The sequence below is a fragment of the Ovis canadensis genome, chromosome X (assembly GCF_042477335.2).
Source record: "Ovis canadensis isolate MfBH-ARS-UI-01 breed Bighorn chromosome X, ARS-UI_OviCan_v2, whole genome shotgun sequence".
In the NCBI taxonomy this organism is placed as follows: Eukaryota; Metazoa; Chordata; class Mammalia; order Artiodactyla; family Bovidae; genus Ovis; species Ovis canadensis.
In genome coordinates this window covers 116,588,233-116,611,393 of record NC_091727.1, presented here as the reverse complement: position 1 = coordinate 116,611,393, position 23,161 = coordinate 116,588,233, and the positions used below count along the sequence as shown (strand labels likewise).

Genomic DNA, 23,161 nt, shown 5'->3' with positions numbered 1-23,161 from the left:
TATTTGAGGCTCTCCTGACTCTAAGGCTTTATAGATGACCACACCATAGTCAGCCAACCATGTCCTATATTTATCCTATCCTAGTACAAACTTACCTATTTGGAGAGTTTGGAACCTGGAGTGATCTAAAGAGGTAGACTACAAGGCGTTCTCATTTCTCCTGGTCATACAGTCCACCATCAGCTATCTTGCTAACTGGCAAGCTCTAAGATTGGAAAGGGAGGCTGCTGGAGGTACACGAGACCACACAGAGAGAAGACTTGGGGCTGAGCAAGAGCCTGGCTCAGAATTCCAAGTATAATTTTGGAGGAGACACTGGATGGGGGTCACTGAGACAGAACTATAACTGTAAAAGACATTTTAAAAATGTCTTTGAACCGTGTTCATCTATATTTTTTCATTCTTAGGCTGACCCTACAAGGTAAGTTGGTTCTGTTGGCTGAGTAAACTGGACCACGTAAAGAAGGCACATGACTTCCTCATGCTCCTAGTAATGAGAGCACAGCCTCCCCTGACTTGTTTTCAATTTTGTGGAGACTCTTAAGGTATTCATTGCCTAAAAGATCTTTTGGGCGAACACAGGTTTGAAGTGACAAAGAACTACCACCCACAGATCTCCAATTCACAGGGAAGATGAATTCTAGAAATTAAGGAGTATACTTATGGATACATGTAGCAATGTAAAGAATCATGAGTTGGTATGACTGGTCTTGGCTGACAGTTGTCTTTTTCTCTTAGGACACACCCATTGATGTCTCTTATGTCTTTGAGGGTCATTCATTAGTTCACAGGTAAAGAAAATTTAGAGATTTTAAAAGGGTAGTAGGACAAGGTCATCATACTCCAAGAAGCCAGCGGGCCTGTTTTGTCGTTGCTGCTGTTTAGTTGCTACATCGTGTCTTACTCTTTTGTAACCCCATGGAGTGTAGCCCTCCAGACCCCTCTGTCCTTGGGATTTCCCAGGCAAGAATACTGGGAAATCTTTCTCCAGGGATCTTCCCAACCCAGGGATTGAACCTGAGTCTCCTGCATTTCAGGCAGATTCTTTACCACTGAGCTACCTTGGGAAGCCCTCAGCGGCAGATAATTTATGTAATGGTCACTTTTCTTCTTTGGACCACCTACTCCATTAAGATGGGCTGAAAGTAAGATTCTGCTTTTATTCTAGAAAATGGATTTTATCTGTAATGTCTTGCTTTTCAGTGACTAACAACTTGAGGTTAGTTGCTGGACTAGGGTGTGGCCAAAGCAGGTCCCGTCTATTGTTTCAATGGGAAACTTCACAATCACATGGAACTCACTCATAAATAATATTCAATGATTCCTTTTATTTGTACAGCAGGTCTCTTACAGAATCTTTACATATAAACTCACCCTTTTATTGACGGGGCCTAAGGAATGGAGACAGTCTTTGCCTCCACCCCCAAAAGGCATTTTGCTCACTAGGAACTGTAACAGAGTAAACAGGGAATCAATGGATCCCTGGCTCAGTGTTTTCTTTCCCTTTAAAAGCTTTTGTTGTGTTTGTTTTTCCTCCTCTGCAGACCAGGAGTGATTCGCTTTCGAGAAAAATGGCTAAGGGACATTATTGAGGCCAAATATGTTTTAATGAATCCAAATATCTTCCAATTCAACAGTATGGGAATCTTCCAGAATATTTTAGGAGATTTCTAATCAGAGCATATTAAAAATATGATGCTGTACATCAAACCACAGAATATTTATTGAATAATAAATTTGTGGCACACAATCTAGCTGCATTGTTTTTCTTTGCATTCGTTTTCCAGTTGGCAACTTCCATTACATTAGCAGAGTGACCACTAAGTTGTCTTCTATTTTCTAAAAGGTTTTTCCCGTCACTATCTATATTGCTCAGAGTCTTTCAGATACAAAAGCTGAGTTTAGGGAGTAGATAAAATTCACCTGTCAGACCAAACTGAGATTGATCCTTGGCTCTTTGTTCCCCCATTTGAGCCTGAGTCTCCAGCCTGAACATACCTCTCTCATGGGCACAACTGGGGAACAGTAAAATGGCAACAGTTCTACAGCTCATAATATAACCAGTCTGAAGCGTTTCCCTACTCACAGCTCCCTTTATTTAATGCAACTTAAGCCTCATTGTTAAACAATACATTCTGAAATTCTGCAACTGGGCACGCTGCCTACCACAACACAGCGTCACAACTGTGATGGCACCAGGGTGGCTTGAGGATTGGCTTGATGAAACAGGGAAGGTTCAATCACCACCCTTACTATTCCTGGCCTTCTTCCATCCATCCTCACACCAGATCATTTGTTCCTACCATCCTGTGAAGCTGTCTTGCCTGGCTGCAAGATTTTAAAACATCAAAGACAAAATTACGAGTGATTACTTACAGGTATATCAGAATACGTATTTACGTAGATAAGCACTGGAAAGGAACACAGAATACTAAAGACAACTGATGGGGTAAAACTGTGGGTAATTTTTCTTTCTTCTTCAACTATTACATTTGTGAAATAAATTGAAAAGGAGGGAAAAATCTCATCAGAGCAACAGGTGAGGAGGTGGGAGAACTAGGTAAGCCTCCTTGGAGAACAAAAAAATATATTTCAAATACAACAGCCCTCCCATTTGACTTATGGCTCAGGTGACTAAAACACAGTTTGAAGCAGTAATTCTAATGGGCTGAAAATAAAATACTCTTAGTCCTTTTATTCTTCCCTCTTCTTTCCCAAATATGCTACCAAAGCTATTCTTTGGCAGATCTTTCCTGAAAAAATCTTAATGAAAGATATGATAAAATTCTGAAATAAATTAACATATTTTCTTTCATTTACTCAATAAGCATTTATTGAGTATCTACTCTGTGGAGGATACAGGAGAATCCAATGGAAATTCATAATATTCACATATCACAAAATTGTTACATTTAGGGGGAAGGATGGGGGTAAGGGTTAGGGAGTTTGGAATTGACACATATACACTGCTATATTTCATAATGGGTAACCAACAAGGACTACTGTATAGCACAGGGAACTCTGCTCAATGTTATGTGGCAGGCTGGATGGGAGGGGAATTTGGGGAAGAATGAATACATGTTTATTTATGGCTGAGCCCCTTTGCTGTCCACCAGAAACTATCATGACATTGTTAATCAGCTATAGTCCAATACAAAATAAAAAGTTTTTAACAACTGTTGCATTTAAACTACCTTGCCTACTGAATGAAAATCAGAGAACAACCCCATTCAGTCTCTAGGAACTAGTAACAAAAACTAATGTTCTTAGAGAACAAAATTTTTTTAAAATGTGGCCCCCTTTTGCAGTTTGTGGCATCTCAGTTCCCTGACAAGGGACTGCAGTTGGGCCCTCGGCAGTGAAAGCATGGAGTCCTCACCACTGGACTATTGGGGAATTCCTGAGAATAAAATTTTTAAATGGGAAATAAAAATTTATGTTTTATTACACAGGGAAATGGACAGATTATGACTCACAAATTTGGGACCTAGTTTCAACTTTTGGAAATAATAGATTAGGCTAGGCAACAATGATGATAAATCACAATCACTTCAAATTCAGGCATCATAAATGTTGCCACGTGCCAACTGGCTGTTTAGTTCATTAATTGTGGGTTAAAGGTAGACATTTTCCTAGAATATATGTTAAGTAGTAAATTTTGTATCTATACTTTAATAAAGTATATCAAGTATACTTTCACTGTTTTGTTTTAAAACTTAAAAAAAAAACTTTCAACTATTATAATACTGGAGTGGATTGCCATTCCCTTCTCCAGAAGATCTTCCTGACCCAGGGATCGAACCCAGGTCTTCTGCATTGCAGGCAGACTCTTTACCATCTGAGTCATCTGGGAAGTTAGCTTATAAAGAGAGAGGGCATTTTATAACAGCAGAGTCTGAAATTCCCCATCATTCAGATAATTTATACTTATCTTAGGCACATAATAATGCAGTTCAAAACAACCTTAACAAAAACAGCCAAAACTTCTACTGTCCCCTTCCCACTTCCCTCCTATGTCTTAACAACTAAACTTGAACAAAAGGAGGGAAGAAAAAGATCATGATCTCATAGTCCCAGAATTTTTCATTTTTCCCAAAGTCAAAAGTCAACAGTAGCCATAAAAAAGTGATAAAGTGAGAAGTTAACCTGAATGACAGATGTAAAAGAGAAACTGAAAAGTTTAAGAATGTTTAAAATGAAATCTGCATTTACATGAAGTACAGACATAAAAAAATTTTAATATCACATTATCTTCATCCTTATGACATAATGAAGTTAAAGCAATGATTCATTACATTTTTCCTTATTAAACTCCTGATTATTATTGATTCCTATTCATTTACAGTGTTCAAATAATGATTTAAACACAGTCCAGATGAAAATAATGTACTTACATTTACACAATAGACTTCCCAATATTTTATATTTGAAAGAGCCATTCTTAAGTAACCTGTTAAGAATTTTAAACTTAATGTTCACATTTTTGATTCAGTAAGTCTGTGGGTTAGTTTGCTGTTTGGTCTGTTGGTTGGTCTGGGGGTGGAGGTAGGGACTAAAATTGAAATACATTATTTCCAGAGCAGACAACATATTGTAATAAACAAGTCAATCTTCAAATTATAAATTTGCTTTTTTTCAGCCATGCCTTCTTTCTGTTAACAAAAGTGGCCTCCTGTATGTTTCTATCAAGTCCCTTTATGACATTCAACACAGAGGAATGATAACTTCCACAAGTTCAGTTGGGGTGGGCATCATGTAGAACTCGTGGCAGCACTGTCCCATAATGTAAGAGTTCAGTTCCTCATTTCACCAGCACTTTCTCTCAATGCCTCCTCCCCCAACACAGTAGAATTTCACTCATAATTTGGATTTTTAAACCAGAAAGTTGTTTTGGTTAATCCAAAATAACCCAAAGAGCTTGCTAAAGTTATATCAATACGCAGCTTTTTTTATAGGACTGAAAGAATTAAATAGAAGGCACAGTAGCACTGTAAAGCTTTTTCAGATCATAATCTTTTTTTGTGTGTATATATGGAACCCAAACTTTCTTTTTTGTTGTTAAAAATGTCTGATGGACAATCAGAAAATCCTTATTTGTCCTCTTTCCCTTTAGTTTTTCTGTATACCATCTCTCGAAAACTGGCCAGGATCTTGTTTTCTCTCTTTCGTCTCTCTTCTTGGTTAAAGGATGCAAGGGCTCTCTTCTCATCAGCACTATAGATCTGGTTCTCTTTTCGCAGACGCACAGCTTCCATTCGGCGATGCCTGGAGATAATTGTATTTTTGGCTTAATTTCTCAGTAGTTATTCTCATAGTGCTTCCTCACTAATCCTTTCCTAATACAGAGTGGTCGATTTAAAATGCTAACAAATAGAAACTTTCTCTAATGGGTTAGATTTTCCAAGGATCATTCATTTTATCCACTGATATGTCCTTTGATTAATTTCTAGTATGTAAATAATGATCTCTGAGGTTCTGTCAATAGAGTGAAGTTATTAATTTCAAATTCTAAGGGCATAAGTCTAGTTCTGTTGTTTCCAGTAAGACAAGCAAACAGGCAAGTTATTAAACTTCTTAAGTGGTGTGCAGACTTGATAGTAGGACAGATAAGATTTAAGTTGTTATCTAGCTGGTAGAACTTCTTCAGAGTTCTAATTTATCCTATAACCAAAAGAACTAGGTTTAAATCTACAACTGAATCTTTGGATGTCTTGTGGGTGGATTTAACTTCCTTAGAATCCAGTAGCAGCTCACAGAAAAGAAAGAAGGGATTTTAGCCCAAGGGCCAAATCAGCAAAGTATAGGCTCTGTGGAAGAGGGAAACTCTTAGATCGTCTTCAAAAGGTCTGCTTATTTAGAAGGAAAACTTCACGAAAACCTGTTGCCTTTATGTGTATGTATGCAAACCTACACAATCAATTACAGATGAAGCTTGAACTACACCTAGAAAAACAGAGCAAAATGAGTAAAGCGAAGAGGGGAGACTCATTTCAGGTTAGTGTGAAGGTGGGGGAGTGGCAGGTCAAGGAGTCAAGGAGATGACAATGTATTTAGGTTGCTCAGCGTACACTGAGTAGAGGAATTTATCTGGAACAGAAAGTGCTGTATGAATAATGCTGTAGTAAACATCCATATACACATCTCCCGGTACATGGGAAAGACCCTCTTAGGTACACAGGTATGGAATTGCTGGGTCATAAACTATGTGAATGCTCAACTTTCCTAGACAACATCAGACTGTGTTTCCAGAATGGTTGTTACCAATGTATACCACCACTAGCAATACTTAAGAGATCCTATAGACCCACATCCTATCAAATGCTTGCAGTTGTTAGAACTTTGAACTTCTATTGAATGGATGAAAAACCATATGTCCATAAGTTGATTTCCATTTCCAATGATTATGAACATCTTTTTCAGTTCAGTTCAGTTGCTCAGTCATGTCAGACTCTTTGTGACCCCATGGACTGCAGCATGCCAGGCCTCCTAACCATCACCAACTGTCAGAGTCTATCCAAACCTGTGTCCATTGAGTCGGTGATGCCATCCAACCATCTCATCCTCTGTCGTCCCCTTCTCCTCCTGCCCTCAATCTTCCCAGCATCAGGGTCTTCTCAAATGAGTTAGCTCTTCGCATCAGGTGGCCAAAGTATTGAAGTTTCAGCTTCAACATCAGTCCTTCCAATGAACACCCAGGACCGATCTCCTTGTAGTCCAAGGGACTCTCCTTGCAGTCCAAGGGACTCTCAAGAGTCTTCTCCAACACCACAGTCCAAAAGCATCAATTCTTCTGTGCTCAGCTTTCTTCACAGTCCAACTCTCACATCTATACATGACTACTGGAAAAACCATAGCCTGGACTAGACGGACCTTTGTTGACAAAGTAATGTCTCTGCTTTTTAATATGTTGTCTAGGTTGGTCATAACTTTCCTTCCAAGGAGTAAGCATCTTTTAATTTCATGGCTGCAGCCACCATCTGCAGTGATTTTGGAGCCCAGAAATAAAGCCAGCTACTGTTTCCATTGTTTCCCCATCTATTTCCCATGGCACTGGATGCCATGATCTTCGTTTTCTGAATGTTGAGCCTCAAGCCAACTTTTTCACTCTCCTCTTTCACTTTCATTAAGAGGCTCTTTAGTTCTTCTTCACTTTCTGCCATAAGGGTGGTATCATCTGCATCTCTGAGGTTATTGATATTTCTCCTGGCAATCTTGATTCCAGCTTGTGCTTCTTCCAGCCCAGCGTTTCTCATGATGTACTCTGCATAGAAGTTAAATAAGCAGGGTGACAATATACAGCCTTGATGTACTCCTTTTCCTATTTGGAACCAGTCTGTTGTTCTATGTCCGTTTCTAACTATGTTGCTTCCTGACCTGCAAACAGATTTCTCAGGAGGCAGGTCAGGTGGTCTGGTATTCCCATCTCTTTCAGAATTTTCCACAGTTGATTGTGATCCACACAGTCAAAGGCTTTGGCATAGTCAATAAAGCAGAAATAGATGTCTTTCTGGAACTCTCTTGCTTTTTTGATGATCCAGAGGATGTTGGCAATTTAATCTCTGGTTCCTCTGCCTTTTCTAAAACCAGCTTGAACATCTGCAAGTCCACGAATTACTGTGTTCACGAATTGCTGAAGCCTGGCTTGCAGAATTTTGAGCATTACTTTACTAGTGTGTGAAATGACTGCAATTGTGTGGTAGGTTGAGTATTCTTTGGCACTGGCTTTCTTTATTGGAATGAAAACTGATCTTTTCCAGTCCTGTGGCCTCTGCTGAGTTTTCCAAATTTTCTGGCATATTGAGGGCAGCACTTTCACAGCATCATCTTTCAGGATTTGAAACAGCTCAACTGGAATTGCATCACCTCCACTAGCTTTGTTCGTAGTGATGCTTCCTAAGGCCCACTTGACTTCACATTCCAGGATGTCTGGCTCTAGGTGAGTGTGAGTGATCAGACCATCGTGATAATCTGGGTTGAGAAGATCTTTTTTGTACAGTTCTTCTGTGTATTCTTGCCACCTCTTCTTAATATCTTCTGCTTCTGCTAGGTCCATACCATTTCTGTACTTTATTGAGCCCATCTTTGCATGAAATGTTCCCTTGGTATCTCTAATTTTCTTGAAGAGATCTCTAGTTTTTGCCATTCTATTGTTTTCCTCTATTTCTTTGCATCGATCGCTAAGGAAGGCTTTCTTATCTCTCCTTGGTATTCTTTGGAACTCTGCATTCAAATGGGTATATCTTTCCTTTTCTCCTTTGCTTTTCACTTCTCTTTTTTTCACAGCTATTTCTAAGGCCTCCTCAGACAGCCATTTTGCTTTTTGCATTTCTTTTTCTTGGGGATGGTTTGACTCCTGTCTCCTGTACAGTGTCACAAACCTCCATCCATAGTTCATCAGGCACTCTGTCTATCAGATCTAGTCCCTTAAATCTATTTCTCACTTCCACTGTATAGTATAAAGGATTTGATTTAGGTCATACCTGAATGGTCTAGTGGTTTTCCCTACTTTCTTCAATTTAAGTCTGAATTTGGCAATAAGGAATTCATGATCTGATCAAGATCACGAACATCTTTTTATGTGTAGCCATATATTTTTTCTTCTGACAAATGCCTGTTTGTGTAATTTTCTCACTTTCCTTTTGTTTACAGAAATTCTTTAAATACTCTCAGTACTGACTCTTTATCAGTTGTGTGTATTACAAGATCTTATCCCAACTTGTCTTTTCACTTATTTTAAGATGTTCTGATGAACAAAAGTTGTTGCTTTTACCTCAGGTAAAGTTATCAATATATTATTGTGTGTTTGCTGCATTTTTTGGTCTACTTTAAGAAATACTTCCCCACTCCAAGATCTAGTAGATATCTGTTCATATTCTATACTAAGAGTAATGAAGTTGTTTTTGACATTTAAGTCCATAATCTAGCTGCACTGACTTTTAAATAGTGATAAAGGGTTCTACTTTCATTTTTCTCCATACAGGTGACCATTTTCTTCCTGCTCCATTTACTGCCTAGTTCCTTCTTTCCCCACTGACTGAAGAAAGCAGCTATTTCATGTAATGAAGTTCCATACATACATAACTCTACCAGGCTCTGTATTTTATTCCACTGAACAGTTCATTTGTTTCCCCCACTCCTTCTGAAGTGAAGTGCTGTAAGCTTCATAATAAGCCCTCATGTCAGTAGGAAAAATCACCTTCCTGCTCTTCTTCAGAAATGAGATGGCTACTCTTAGCCCCTTAGTCTAACATTTTAATTTTGTGAGAACTGATAACTCTACAGTATTGCCTTCCTATTCATGAACATGGTATCTCTCTATTTATTTAGGTCTTCTTAAATCTCTCAGTGTTTTATAGTTTTGCCTGTAAAGATCTTAGACTTCTTTTGTTAAGATTTACTCCTAAGTCCTTCATATTCTCTGATGATACTGTTATAAATGTTTTCCTTTCATTTAATTATATTTTCTAGTTGTTTGTTGCTGGCACACAGAAATGCTATTGATTTCTTTGTATTAACTTTATATCTAACCATTTGTTAAACATTCCTGTTATTTATAATTCATCTGAGGATTCCTCAGGATTTTCTATTATTCACAAAAAGTGAAAGTGTTACATCCTTTGTTCCAATTCTTGTGCCTCTCATTTTTTTTCTTGTCTTATTGGTTCTTAGATATAATGTTTTCAAATGTCAGTCCTCAGAATTCCAAGATTCTGAAGATGCTTCCAGGGTCCTGCAAATATTTGCCCACTTTTAAAAGTTTATGAAGTTTTAAAATTCAGCTTGATCTTGGTATTGAGGCCCTATTAGTTCACTCTCCTTGTTCTTTCTGGTATTTTGCTTTTTCTTCCCCATTTTATATTCCTTTTCTCATGCTGAAACTGACCTCTGTCATATCCTTTTTCACTCTTCATTCTCAGTGTCCAGAGGACTAGAGAGTCCACGTTCTCCACAGAGAACTACAGGCAAACTCAGAAACTTTTACTGTCTTATGAAACTGCTTTCTTAACTACCAGAATGCCACATTGCTCATGGGACACTGATAAGTAACCAAATTTCACTATCTCCTCCAGAAGATAAACTATCTGTATCAAACTATAAACGAGAAAATGACACTGGAAAGACTAATTCTTTGAAGCTGGAGATACAATTGAGTTGCATACCTACTTGGAATTTTAGACAACTATATTTATACCAATAAAACCAATAAAAACCCAACATTTATAATCTACTTTTTGTTAGAAATGGGCACTTAATGAAATCTATCACCGAAATATAATTTTGGTAGTTATAAAGAAAACTGACCTCATTGCCAAGAACATACCTGCTACCACTCATTACATAACCTGAACATTCAAATGATGCAATTTCTTCACTTGTCAAGCCAATTTCACCTCTTCGTGGGATACGTTTTCCAGCTTTTACATATTCAGCCATAGCTGCACCTTCACCGGGTAACAGAGCATGGCCATAGCTACAAAGTAATACAGAATTAAGAAAAGGTTCATTATAAAAGAAAGCACAAAACACATTTCTCTCAGAAAACAGTAGGAATAACAGTTGCTGGGCAGCATGCTGGGAAGCCTCATGTAAATTACCTTAATTTAATTAGGGAACACTGCACTGTGACCTATATTACTAACCCAGAAATGCAGAGATACTTTGGAAGAATAAAAAGGTTGATGTTAGTGAGCATATATTCATGGTTTACAATTATGGATCAATTTTCCCTACAGGTGTTGTCTTTATTGCTTCTGCCTCCAGTGAATTCCTTTTCCCTTTAAATACAAAGTAGAGAAATAATATACCTCACATTAACATATTTTTTTAGACTTACAGGCAATAATAATGCTATACAGTAACAGTTCTCTATTAACTTTCATTCAAGGGGACTTTGAAAACTACCATCCTGGGACTTCCGTGGTGGTCCAGTAGCTAAGACTCCATGTTCCCAGTGCAGGGGGCCTGGGTTCGATCCCTGGTCAGGGAACTAAACCCCAAATGCCACAACTAAGACCTAATACACTTGAAGAAAAAAAATCTTAAAACAAGAAACAAAAACTACCACCCCTTCATTCAAGTCACTAAATTCTTTGTATCTATTAAACTCAAAGCTTGTAACACACAGTAAAAATAATCTCTGTTCTTGTGGAATTTATATATTAATAAGGATATAACACTAATACAATGTAGAATATATATTACAATACACAAAAGAAAATGCTGTGAGTACTAAAGAATTAAAGAGGGGTAGGAATCACACCTACCTGTGGAGGGAAGGTATTGGGAATCAGCACATGCCCCTCCTTTTGAAAAGGGCTTTGGGAAATGTTAAGGATTTTAACAGGAAGGAATTGGGGTTAGTGAAGAAACCAGGACTGGGGAAGAAGGGAAGGCGTGTTGGAGGAAGAAGTAAGGTGAAAGTGCACAGAAACTTTGAGTCTAAATAAGGGAGTAGTGAAAGATATACTTGGAAGAGTAAGTTAGGACCATACTTTTGGGAAGGCACTTTAGAGATTATAAACATGCTCTTACTTACTTCAGAGGTTTATCATCTTGAGAGGCAAGTGTTTTGGGAGCCTCTGGGCCAATCAAATCTGAGGGTTCTTCAGGCTCTGCAGGAAAGATATTCAGAAACATATTCACATTTCGACTAATCAGTTAATTCAGTGTTTTATCTGTTCTGAAGTCAAACTCTATCAGAAGAACCTACTTGATCGATCCTTCCAAGGATTCTCCAGAAACTCTTCTTGGGACTCTTTAGAACTTGAGTCACTGGAATCTTTTCTGCTCTTCTTAGACTTCTTTTTCTTATATTTCTTCCTGCATTGATTATAATTTGATATAAATTGATTTAATATTCCCAGGCTAAAGGGCATCTTACTTTTTCAAGGCAACGAAAGACTGATTGAAATGATTTGGATGCTCAGCTTATTCAAATGTGTTAGAAAAGAATTTGTATTAAAAAATTTAACTTATTTCACTATAAGCTGGCTCAGACAGTAAAGAATCTGCCTGCAATGCAGGAGACCCAGGTTCGATTCCTGGATTGGGATGATCCCCTGGAGAAGGGAATGGCAACTCAATCCAGTAGTCTTGCCTGGAGAATTCCATGTACAGAGGAGCCTGGTGGGCTACAGTCCATGGGGTCGAAAAGAGTCAGATAAGACTGAGCGACAAACACTTTCACTTTCAAGGGAACAATAAAATATAGTTCTCATGTTGTAGAAAGAGAGCAGAAATAAAGCAGTTTAAGAAAACAGCTCTTATCAATTTGAACATCAGTAATTTTCAGTATAATGGATTAAAATACATCAAATATGCTTGAATCCTTGGGCTCATGACGATAAAAACCTCAAAAAACCTCAACTCATTATTTTGAAAACTCCTAAAACAAGTAAGCAATTATTCCACCCTTCCTATACCAACTATACTTCAGGGTAACCAAATAGGTAATGAGGGTAGGCTTCTCATATAGAATTATTTTACCTAATAAATGAAGAATCATTTTGCAATCCCTAATGAAGTAAGGGACCTAAACAAAGACTACTGATGCAGGTTAATATGACAAAAAGAGATGACCAAACATTATCTGCCTCCTGCTGGAAGTACACAGTACTACTTATGAAGTATTCCTACCAAAAACTCAAATCTGAACCTTATCAAGACCTAACTATCAATCTACAGGAAATATAAAGGACAGAAAGCATGTTAAAAGGACACCATAAGAATAGAACCAGCAAAATTCACACTGCAGGAAACTCTCCAGGGCAAATGATATTGTTTCCTCTACAACTAAACTGCAGGAACAAAAGGGAAGGGAAAGCTATCTATTTAAAGAGTTGGAAAAGACTGATCAACCAATCACAATTCATGTACATTGTTTAGATTCTAATTTGAGGAAACTATTAAAAAAACTGCTGAGACCTGAATGAAGAATTATTATTAAATATTTTATGTAGATTAATAGTACTGTACTTTTTTTTAAAAAAAGAATGCCTATCTTTTAGAGAAACTTGCAGCTTTATGGATGAAATGATATCTGGGACTGGTTTCAATATAACAGTAGGGTGGACAGCAGAGACTGTCAATAAGTTGATAATTGTTCAAGCTGAGTGATGGTTACACAGAAGTCCATTATACTATTTTATATAATTGTATATATTTTTAAAATTTTCCATAATAAAAATTAAAGAAAAAAACTGACGATCTGTGTTTCTTCTTCTTTTCCTTTTTCTTGGCTTTCTTTGCTCTCCTTTTTGTATCTTCATCTGCAAATTAAAGCATATTATAATTAAAAAAAATTTTAACCCTAAAACTTTAATACTTTTGAGTAGTTAAATACCTTATAACTCTTCTATTTGTTGTTACAGAGAATTTAATTCATTCAAACATTTATTGTTAGGAAATGTGCAAGGAATGAGGGACATAGAAATTAAAGTTGCACTAAGCATTTGGTTCTATAGGGTATTATTATTAACTTGATTGCATGAGATAATAGTATTGTGATTAGACAGGAAAATTTCCTTATTGTTTAAAGATGTACACAGAGATATTTAGGGTGGCAGTGTGATATTTTAATTTACCTTGAATATCTCAACAACAAAAAATCCATATTTGAAGCAAACATGTCAAAATGCTAACAGATGGTACACCTGAATGACAAGCAGTGTATATGGCATTAATGACTCTACTCCCTTCACTTTTCTGGATGTTTGAGTATCCTCATGATGTTTGTGTTTTGGGCGATGCTTTCCAGGAGCTCAGTCTAGTGGAGGAGACAGAGGGAAAGGGGTCAGTAGAATCCGAGTGACAGGGAAGTGTGGGGGCGGTATTCTGGGCGCACACAGGAGTCTCACCATCAGTCTGGTTTGGAGAGGGTGGGTGAAGAATGGTTGACCGTGAAAAGGTGACTCTTAAGCTAGTTCTTTCTAAAGTCAGTTTTATTACAAAAGTAATGCACGTCCATCCATGCAGTGAGTAGGCCAAGCCACATGAAAGGAGACTGGCACTGTAGGCAGCCGGATTCTGTACTACATGGCAGAGTCAGGAGAAAGGACATGCAATATGAGGGGACGAAAGTCACTCTCAAGCCACACAGGACCCTGCAGGAGAGTGACAGGGTACCTGTGATGAGAAATCCATAGAAATGTGTCCCCAGAGGAGGCACCCTCTGTCAATCACCAGCCATGGGAGGACACCAAAAGACGGCTTTGTTGTGATGCAGCCACACAGGAAGTGTCCTCCAGTAATCAACTGCTGGCCTGAAGGGTCCCCTATGTTGTACCTCTGAAAATCACACAAAGCTGACCGCTGAGTGTGAGAATCTCTCCAAAGAGCTACTCCACTGGGCTGATGCAGCCCCCTATGGCCTGGTTTGGCACCACACGTCTCAGAGACTGACCCCAACTTGGTTCGGTGCCACACGCCTTGTGCAGCTACACACAACCACTCTGGAGTCACACCGCTTAGCTCTGAATCCCAACTGCGTGACCTTGGGTATGAGCGGTACTTATCACCTGCTCAGGTCCTCTGTCTCCCCAGCTCTATGATGTGTCTGACAGTGGCTGTGTGGATTAAACAGCAATACTGCCTATCAGGCACTTAGCAGGGTGCCTGACACAAAGCCAGTGCATGCTCAAAACTCCTGGTTATTATTATTTTAAAGAACCTTTTTCTAGCATAAGCTTTGGACTTCCTTGGTGGTCCAGTGGTTAAGAATCCGCCTGCCAATGCAAGGGAAAAAGGTTCAATCCCTGGTCCAGGAAAATCCCATGCGCCAGGGAACAGCTAAGTCCATGCGCCACAACCACTGAGCCTGCACGCTCTAGAGCCTGAGCTCCACAACAAGAGAAGCCTGTGTACCGCAACGAACAATAGCCTCCACTTGCCATAACTAGAGAAAGCCCCCACGTAGGAACGAAGATCCAGCACAGCCAAAAATAAATAAAACTAAAATAAACTTTAAGAAGTAAAACTAGTTTTGAAGTAAGGCGGGCAGAATGATATTGGCTTTCTTACCACTGGAGTCTGTGTCAGAATCAGAGTCGCTGTCACTATCATCAGAATACTTCTTGTGTTTTCTTTTAGATGATTTTTTCTTCCTCCTTTTCTTGGATCTTTCTTTTGAATGACTAGACTTCTTCTTCTTCTTCTTTTCTTCTACATAAAATACAAATAAAAATTACTTCTAAAGAAGTATTTCTTTTTAAATTTTTTAAAAAAAACTTATTTTGTACTGGGGTATAGCCGATTGACAATGCTGTGATAGTTTCAGGTGAACAGTGAAGGGACTCAGCCATACATATACAAGTATCACAAGTATTTCTGAGTATCAATTTTATTGTATTTGAAATACTGAAAAGGAAATGATGACAGGCAATTTGAATACAAGTAAAGTGTAATGTTCAACTATTTATAAATGTATTTTTAAAAATTTCTCAATAAAAAGCTCTCAATTAAAAAAATACCTTCTGAAGTAGAAGCTGAACTGGTGCTTTTCTTTGGCTCTTCATCCTCTACTGGTGTGTGTTCATCAGAGCTGAATTTAAAGAAAACAGTAATAAGAATCAGAAGAGTGTTAAAGGCAACCTACTGAATGTTGTTGTTGTTCAGTCGCTCAGTTGTGTCTGACTCTTTGCAACCCCAGGGGACTGCAGCATGGACTGAATGAGAGACACCATTTGCAAATCATATCCGAGAAGAGATTAATAGTAAAAAAAAAAAAACACGCAAACCCAAAAAATGATGTGATTTTACACATAGGCAGAGGATCTGAATAGAGATTTTTTCAAAGAAGACACACAGATGGCCAATAGGTAATGAAGAGATGTTCAACATCATTAATCACTGGGGAAATGCAAATCAAGACCACAATGAGATATCACTTCACACCTGTTTGGATGAACGTTATCAAAAAGACAAAAGATAACAACTGTTGGTGAGAATATGGAAAAGAGGGAACACTTACACTGTTATAATATAACAGAGTGAGAATATAAAATGGTACAGCTATTATAGAATCCAGAATGGAGGTTCTTCAAGAAATTAAAAATTGAACTTCCATATCACCTAACAATCTCATTTCTGGATATATATCTGATGGAACTGAAATCAATATCTCAAAGAGATATCTGGACTCTCATGCTCACTGCAGCATTACTTATAATAGCCAAAATGTTAAAACAACCAAATATGCATGAATGTATGAATGGATAAAGGAACTATGAGAAACACACATGCATACCCCACAGCAGAATATTATTTATCTTTAAAAAAGAATGAAGCTTGCCATTTTCAACAACATGGACAGCCTGTGAGGGCATTTGCTAAATGAAATGTCAAACAGAGAAAGATAAGACATGATCTCTCTTATATGTGAAATCTAAAAAACAAAAAACCACCACACCACAGATACAGAGAACAGAGTGATGGTTGCCAGAGTGCAGAAGGTGGGGGCAGGGCATGGGTAAAACACAAACTCCAGTTATAAAATAAGGAAGTCATGGGGATGTGATGTACAGCATGGTGACTGCAGTTAATAATGCTGTACTGCATATCTAACAGTTGATAAGAAAGTAAATCTTAGAAGTTCTCATCACAAGAAAAAACTTTTTATAACTATATATGGTGATGGATGCTAACTAGACTTACTATGGTGATTATTTTGCAAAATATACAAATATTGAATCATGTTATAACATGCCTGAAACTAATATTGTATGTCAAATATATCTCAAAAAATTATAGGGGGTGGGAAAAAATAACAATTTTTTAAGAAGAAAAAAGAACTTTCAGATAATAATGCTTTATCACCCTGTCACAAATTACAAGTTTACCTGTCAAGCACCTTGTCTCAACTCTAAAGAAAACACAGAAATAGAGCAGAGGGTAGATGCAGCTTCTGAATGGCACCAAAGAGAGAAAAGCCGCAGTCCATAGGGTCGCAAAGAGTTGGACATGACTGAACAACAACACAGAGGAAAAAAAAATAAGGAAAAGGAAAAAGCATTAGGCCTTTAATAATACTGAATACAGGAAACTAAACAGACTCAGTATATTCATTTTTAAAAACTTTTTGTAATGTTAATGTCTGAAATTTAATCAGTTACTGGACTGAGAAAAAATAATTCAAATATAAATGTATTTGTTTCAACACTGAACCCTTCTATGAATAGGAAATTAGCATCCCATGAATTACAATTTAAAGAGAACAATTAGCATGCTAAAATCCACTAGGAGCATGTTTTAATACTAAGGTATGTTTAATGTTTTTAAAACTCAAGGCACAGAATAGCATAAATCACAAGAAAGAGGGAAAAAAAGAGCTGTAGTTAAAGTTCTTCACTTAACAAAAATTTTGACCATAGACTCTGGATTTAAACAAATGTTGCATTTAAAATATATATATATTTAAATTTTATTTTTATTAATTGAAGGATAATTGCTTTACAATATTGTGTTGGTTTCTGCCATATAAAAGATGCATTTTTGATCACTTACTCTGGTTCTGGATTCTTTGGAGAAAGTCCCCACACTTCAGGAGCTCCCAATTCTCCAATCCTCTCTCTCTCACTTAGTCTCCTAGAAGAGATAGGCAGGTAAACTGTTTCCTAAATGTATTATAAGATTCAAAGGGGTCCAGTTAAGTCCTGTTTTCCCTCTACATTTTAAACTTTAAACTAATAAAAACTTGGTTTAAACTCAGGAACTTCCCTGGCAGTCCAGTGGTTAAGACACTGTGCTACCACTGCAGGTGATACAGGTTTGATCCCTGGTTCAGATACTAAGATTCCGCATGCCACAAGAGGTGGCCAACTTTTTTTTTTTTAAGTAAACTCAACATTAGGATCTAACTCAGTATTAGGATCTAATATTCTGATGTATCTGATGTTCTATCAAATAGTGCAAACTACAGACAGCCCGATAGGCCTGGCCAGAGATTCAGCCTGGGAGGCTGTCCAGTGTGTCATTTCTAGTACATGCATCACACAGCTCCCAATTGCTCATTTCATCTTCTGCAATATGTGACAAAAATGGTCTTACATTTGGAAATAACTTCATTTGTTTATGTATCCTTATGAAAGTAAAGAGAATTCTCTACTCCTGACAAGGTCAAACCTTCGTTTTCAAAAAGTCAGGAATTAATGAAGAAAATAAAAATGAAGCATTAGAAGTAGAAAATAAAGGGACCTCTGAAAGTAAAAGAAAAGTTTTGACAAAACTTTACTTAATGAGATATAGCGTTTGTTTTCTGTTTTTCCCCTAATTTTTTTTTCAAAAAGGAGTAAATTCTCTATCTACCCTTGGAAAACAAAATTATTTTGTTTTATGTTTGTGATTTCTTTTTTATTTTTTTAATTTTAAAATCTTTAATTCTTACATGCATTCCCAAACATGTGATTTCTTAATGTTTGATATTCCTTATAAACACACAAATACACAACAAAAACTAAGGTTTACTTCTTCAAACTTCAGCTGCTGTGACTCCACTTGTTTAAAAAAAGAACCTTATTAAAGAAATAAAATCCTTTTTGATTTTTTAAAACAAAATATTTTTTTCTTCCTTATTCAGGGGAAAAGGTATAATTGTGCAGAGTTAGACTCCGGTTTCCTACTTGAAGTAACATAAAATCTAATAGAGGACATACTTATAGCTAAACTTTGAATACATACATACAGGATGAAGAATGCTTGACAGGCTAAAAAGACCAAGCAGTAAAGTTCTTATCCCTCCTGCCACCCAACTTCGTGGATACTTTAAAATTATTTACTTCCTAAATGTACAAACGAAAATTTCATCCAAGGAATTCTGACATCTTTTGGTAAGGAATGTTTAGCATGGAAACTGGATGCTTTTTGATGGACACAGCCTGGGGGTTACCTTCTGGAAATTTTAATTTGGAGAAGTCAGTCTCCAATCTATTTTAGGACTGTTTCTACTGTTTCTGTTCCCATGCACAAAATACTAACAGCTAACACTTAAGAGCAATTTATTGTGTTCCAGGCACTAAATCATTACATCTCTAAAAAGCTTTTGTACTAATTTTTCCCTTTTACATGGTGAAGAAATGAAACTAAGAGAGGTTAAATAACTTGCCCAAGGTCACACAAGTATTAAGCAACAAAGGAGGGCTTCAGACTCAGGCAGTCTGATTCTGGAGCCTGTTCTCTTAATCACTAGACTTTAGTGGCCCCCACTTTTGGAAGAAAAAGACTCAAGCTATCTCCCAATTGTTGAAACCTTAACCTGCCCCTCAATGCCTGTTACACTTTTAAATTTTTTTTTTATTTTTAAACACATACAGTATGATCAGTACAGTGTCTGACACACAATTTAACACTCAATAAGCATTAGATATTAAGAATTACAAAGCACATAACTGCTATAAATGAAGTATAACCTTTAAAAATAGTGAATCACTATATTATTGTACACTGGTAACTTAAAAACACTGTATATCTACTATACTTCAATTTTTTTAAGTAAAAAAAAATAAAGCTTACAAAACAGTAATTATAATTATTTTCCTTTCTCCTTATTCATCTTCCTCTCCAATACTCAGTCATTAAAGAAGATCTGATGTCAATCTGACCTCATTTTTCATGCTGAAGATTGAGACCGCTTAAGATCTTTCTCAATGTAGTCCAACCTTACAGTTTAACAGATCATTTTTTCCTACACATCATTTTTTCCCTACATTTAGTCAAACATCTTGTTTCAGAGGTTCTCCTCCCCTCCAATTTAAACCTTATATCTCAACCTTTCCCAAGTCGCTGCAAAACAACTCCACTCACTTATCCTATTGTCTCAAACCTGTTTGATCATTCAACAAGCAATGGTTGCGCACCTACAAAGTGCTCCGCACTGTAAATTTTGTGATCAATAATCTGGGCTCTTCCAAGGGCTCAGTCTACTGGGGAATGAAAACGTGATCACTAATGACAACGACACAACCAAGTAAATGCTGTAATTCCGGCAGGTCCGAGGCTCTTGACCATGCCCGCAACAAGCCAGGAGGCTGGAAGGGGTAGCGGGAGGGAGACCAAGGCATTAGATGAAGGGGCCGGAGGATGAGCGGAAAAACCTAACGATGGAAAGGGATGAATAAGGCGTCATCGTGGGTGGACTGACGGAAAGGATGAAAACGCGCGCAAGTCAGGGAGAGAGCGAAATGCAAACAGTCGGGTGCGAAATGAACGATAAATCGGACTCTAAAGGCAGGTGGGCTTGCGAAAGAAAGTGCGTTCGTCTCACTCACTTCTGCCGCAAGCTCTCCTCCCTCTCCTTGTCCAGGAGGCTAGGCCACGGCTTGTCGCTCCCGTAGGGGCGTGAGTAGCCGCCATAATAGGCAGACGAGGAGGCAGAAGCGAAAGGGGCGCCGCGCGGTGCGGAGGGCCGCTCTCGAGAGCGTGATCGCGAGCGCGAACGGTAGGACTGGTTTCGGGAGCCTTGGCTGGAGCCAGTCAGCTGATGGCTGAGGCCATTCCGGTCCCCGGACCGAGAGCAAGAGCGCGAGCGAGAGCGGCGGCCGCGCGGGGAGCGAGAGGATTTGCTAGGCTTAGGGCTCTTCGAAGAACTGCGACGCTTCCCCCCGGAGCTCGAGGCCTCCCACTCCGGGCTGCGGGAGCCAGACACCGGAGCCATCGCTATTGCTGGGTCCCTGAATCCGTGGGTGAAGGGGGCGCTCGCGCGAGCCTGGGAAAATTCTCCGTTGCCTTGGCTCCCGGGACCGGCAGCCGTACCTCCGCCAGAACCCGAGGAAACCTTGGAAACAGTTCCGGGTACGTCGGCAAATTCCTTCCCCAGGCCTAGGCGGTCCTACTGACTCAGGAACGGGATGTGTGTAGCCGTGTAAGGAAGCCGGTGGGGCAACAAGGTTCCCTCATCCTTCGGGTTCCGAATGAGGCTGCTCAATTCTAAGATCTACATGTTCAGTTCAGTTCAGTTCAGTCGCTCAGTCGTGTCCGACTCTTTGCGACCCCATGAATCGCAGCATGCCAGGCCTCCCTGTCCATCACCAACTCCCGGAGTTCACTCAGACTCACGTCCATCGAGTCAGTGATGCCATCCAGCCATCTCATCCTCTGTCGTCCCCTTCTCCTCCTGCCCCCAATCCCTCCCAGCATCAGAGTCTTTTCCAATGAGTCAACTCTTCTCATGAGGTGGCCAAAGTACTGGAGTTTCAGCTTTAGCATCATTCCTTCCAAAGAAATCCCAGGGCTGATCTCCTTTAGGATGGACTGATTGGATCTCCTTGCAGTCCAAGGGACTCTCAAGAGTCTTCTCCAACACCACAGTTCAAAAGCATCAATTCTTCGGCGCTCAGCCTTCTTCACAGTCCAACCCTCACATCCATACGTGACTACTGGAAAAACCATAGCCTTGACTAGACAGACCTTAGTCGGCAAAGTAATGTCTCTGCTTTTGAATATGCTATCTAGGTTGGTCATAACTTTTCTTCCAAGGAGTAAGAGTCTTTTAATTTCATGGCTGCAATCACCATCTGCAGTGATTTTGGAGCCCCCCAAAATAAAGTCAGCCACTGTTTCCACTGTTTCCCTGTCTATTTCCCATGAAGTGATGGGACCAGATGCCATGATCTTCGTTTTCTGAATGTTGAGCTTTAAGCCAACTTTTTCACTCTCCTCTTTCACTTTCATCAAGAGGCTTTTTAGTTCCTCTTCACTTTCTGCCATAAGGGTGGTGTCATCTGCATATCTGAGGTTATTGATATTTCTCCTGGCAATCTTGATTCCAGCTTCAGCGTTTCTCATGATGTACTCTGCATATAAGTTAAATAAGCAGGGTGACAACATACAGCCTTGATGTACTCCTTTTCCTATTTGGAACCAGTCTGTTGTTCCATGTCCAGTTTTAACTGTTGCTTCCTGACCTGCATACAGATTTCTCAAGAGGCAGGTCAGGTGGTCTGGCATTCCCATCTCTCTCAGAATTTTCCACAGTTTATTGTGATCCACACAGTCAAAGGCTTTGGCATAGTCAATAAAGCAGAAGTAGATGTTTTTCTGGAACTCTCTTGCTTTTTCCATGATCCAGCGGATGTTGGCAATTTGATCTCTGGTTCCTCTGCCTTTTCTAAAACCTCTACATGAGACTGTACTTTTTTCATCTTTGACTTGAAAGACCTAAAGGTAAGGACAACAGGCCACAGGACATGTGTCACTAAACAGCTGTATGAACAATAAGTACTGTGTAACTAAGTAAATAAACAATTGTATGTCTATGTATGTATGCATGTAAGTATAAGTTCCCAGGTGGCTCTAGTGGTAAAGAATCCACCTGCCAGTGCAGGAGACATAAGAGATGTGGGTTCCATCCCTGGGTCAGGAAGATCCCCTGGAGGAGGGCATGGCCACCCACACAAATATTCTTGCCTGGAGAATGCCATGGACAGAGGAACCTGGCGTGCTACAGCCTATAGTGTCACAAAGAGTCGGAAACGACTGCAGTGACTTAGAAGGCACAAACACACACACCGTTTTTTTTAAATTTCCAGTTCCAAGCAAATTAAAGGGGATTTATCTAAATTGACAAAACGTGGTCCACTGGAAAAGGGACTGGCAAACCACTTCAGTATTCTTGCCTTAAGAACCCCATGAACAGCATGAAAAGGCAAAAAGATAGGAGGACCCTGAAAGATGAACTCCCCAGGTCAGTAGGTGCCCAATATGCTACTGGACATCAGTGGAGAAATAACTCCAGAAAGAATGAAGAGACAGAGCCAAAGCAAAAACAGCACCCAGTTGTGGATGTGACTGGTGATGGAAGTAAAGTCAGATGCTGTAAAGAACAATATTGCATAGGAACCTGGAATGTTAGGTCCATGAATCAAGGTGATAGAGTCCACATGGGGGTCTCACTGATAAGATGGCTTGTTGTGTTGACCTCACAAACAAATAATAAATCACAGTCATCCTTGAGACTGACCAAATTGCTCAAATGGTATCCTGTTATCGCACTGGTACCTATCTTCTCAAAGCTGGGAGACCATCAGATTCCAGACCTCTGGCTACGTGACCATCCTTTCAGAGAATTTTTCGTTGGTGAGGTATAAGAAGGACTCCATCAGAAAGGGAGGACGCTGGTTCTCCTTAAGGGCCAGTCACCCTCTCTCTTCCCTCTAATAAAATTTCCCTTTTC

At 38.9% G+C, this 23,161-nt stretch overlaps 2 protein-coding genes across 2 annotated transcripts in view; one reads left to right on the top strand and one right to left on the bottom strand.

The window, feature by feature from the left end:
* Window positions 1-1,754, top strand: part of AKAP14 (A-kinase anchoring protein 14) — a 12,908-nt gene extending 11,154 nt beyond the window's left edge. The window contains exons 5-6 of the mRNA XM_070290823.1: window positions 739-791; window positions 1,545-1,754. Of these exons, the coding sequence (XP_070146924.1) occupies window positions 739-791; window positions 1,545-1,674 (183 nt within the window). The 3' untranslated portion in view covers window positions 1,675-1,754. The remainder of the gene's footprint in view (window positions 1-738; window positions 792-1,544) is intronic.
* On the bottom strand, window positions 1,589-23,161 carry NKAP (NFKB activating protein). The gene is made up of 9 exons (XM_070290822.1): window positions 20,259-23,161; window positions 17,500-17,580; window positions 15,468-15,538; window positions 15,019-15,159; window positions 13,205-13,268; window positions 11,711-11,820; window positions 11,537-11,612; window positions 10,322-10,471; window positions 1,589-5,265 (listed from the first exon to the last, which is right to left on the bottom strand). The coding sequence occupies exons 1-9, from the start codon at window positions 20,642-20,644 to the stop codon at window positions 5,091-5,093; spliced, it is 1,254 nt and encodes a 417-aa protein (XP_070146923.1). The 5' UTR covers window positions 20,645-23,161; the 3' UTR covers window positions 1,589-5,090.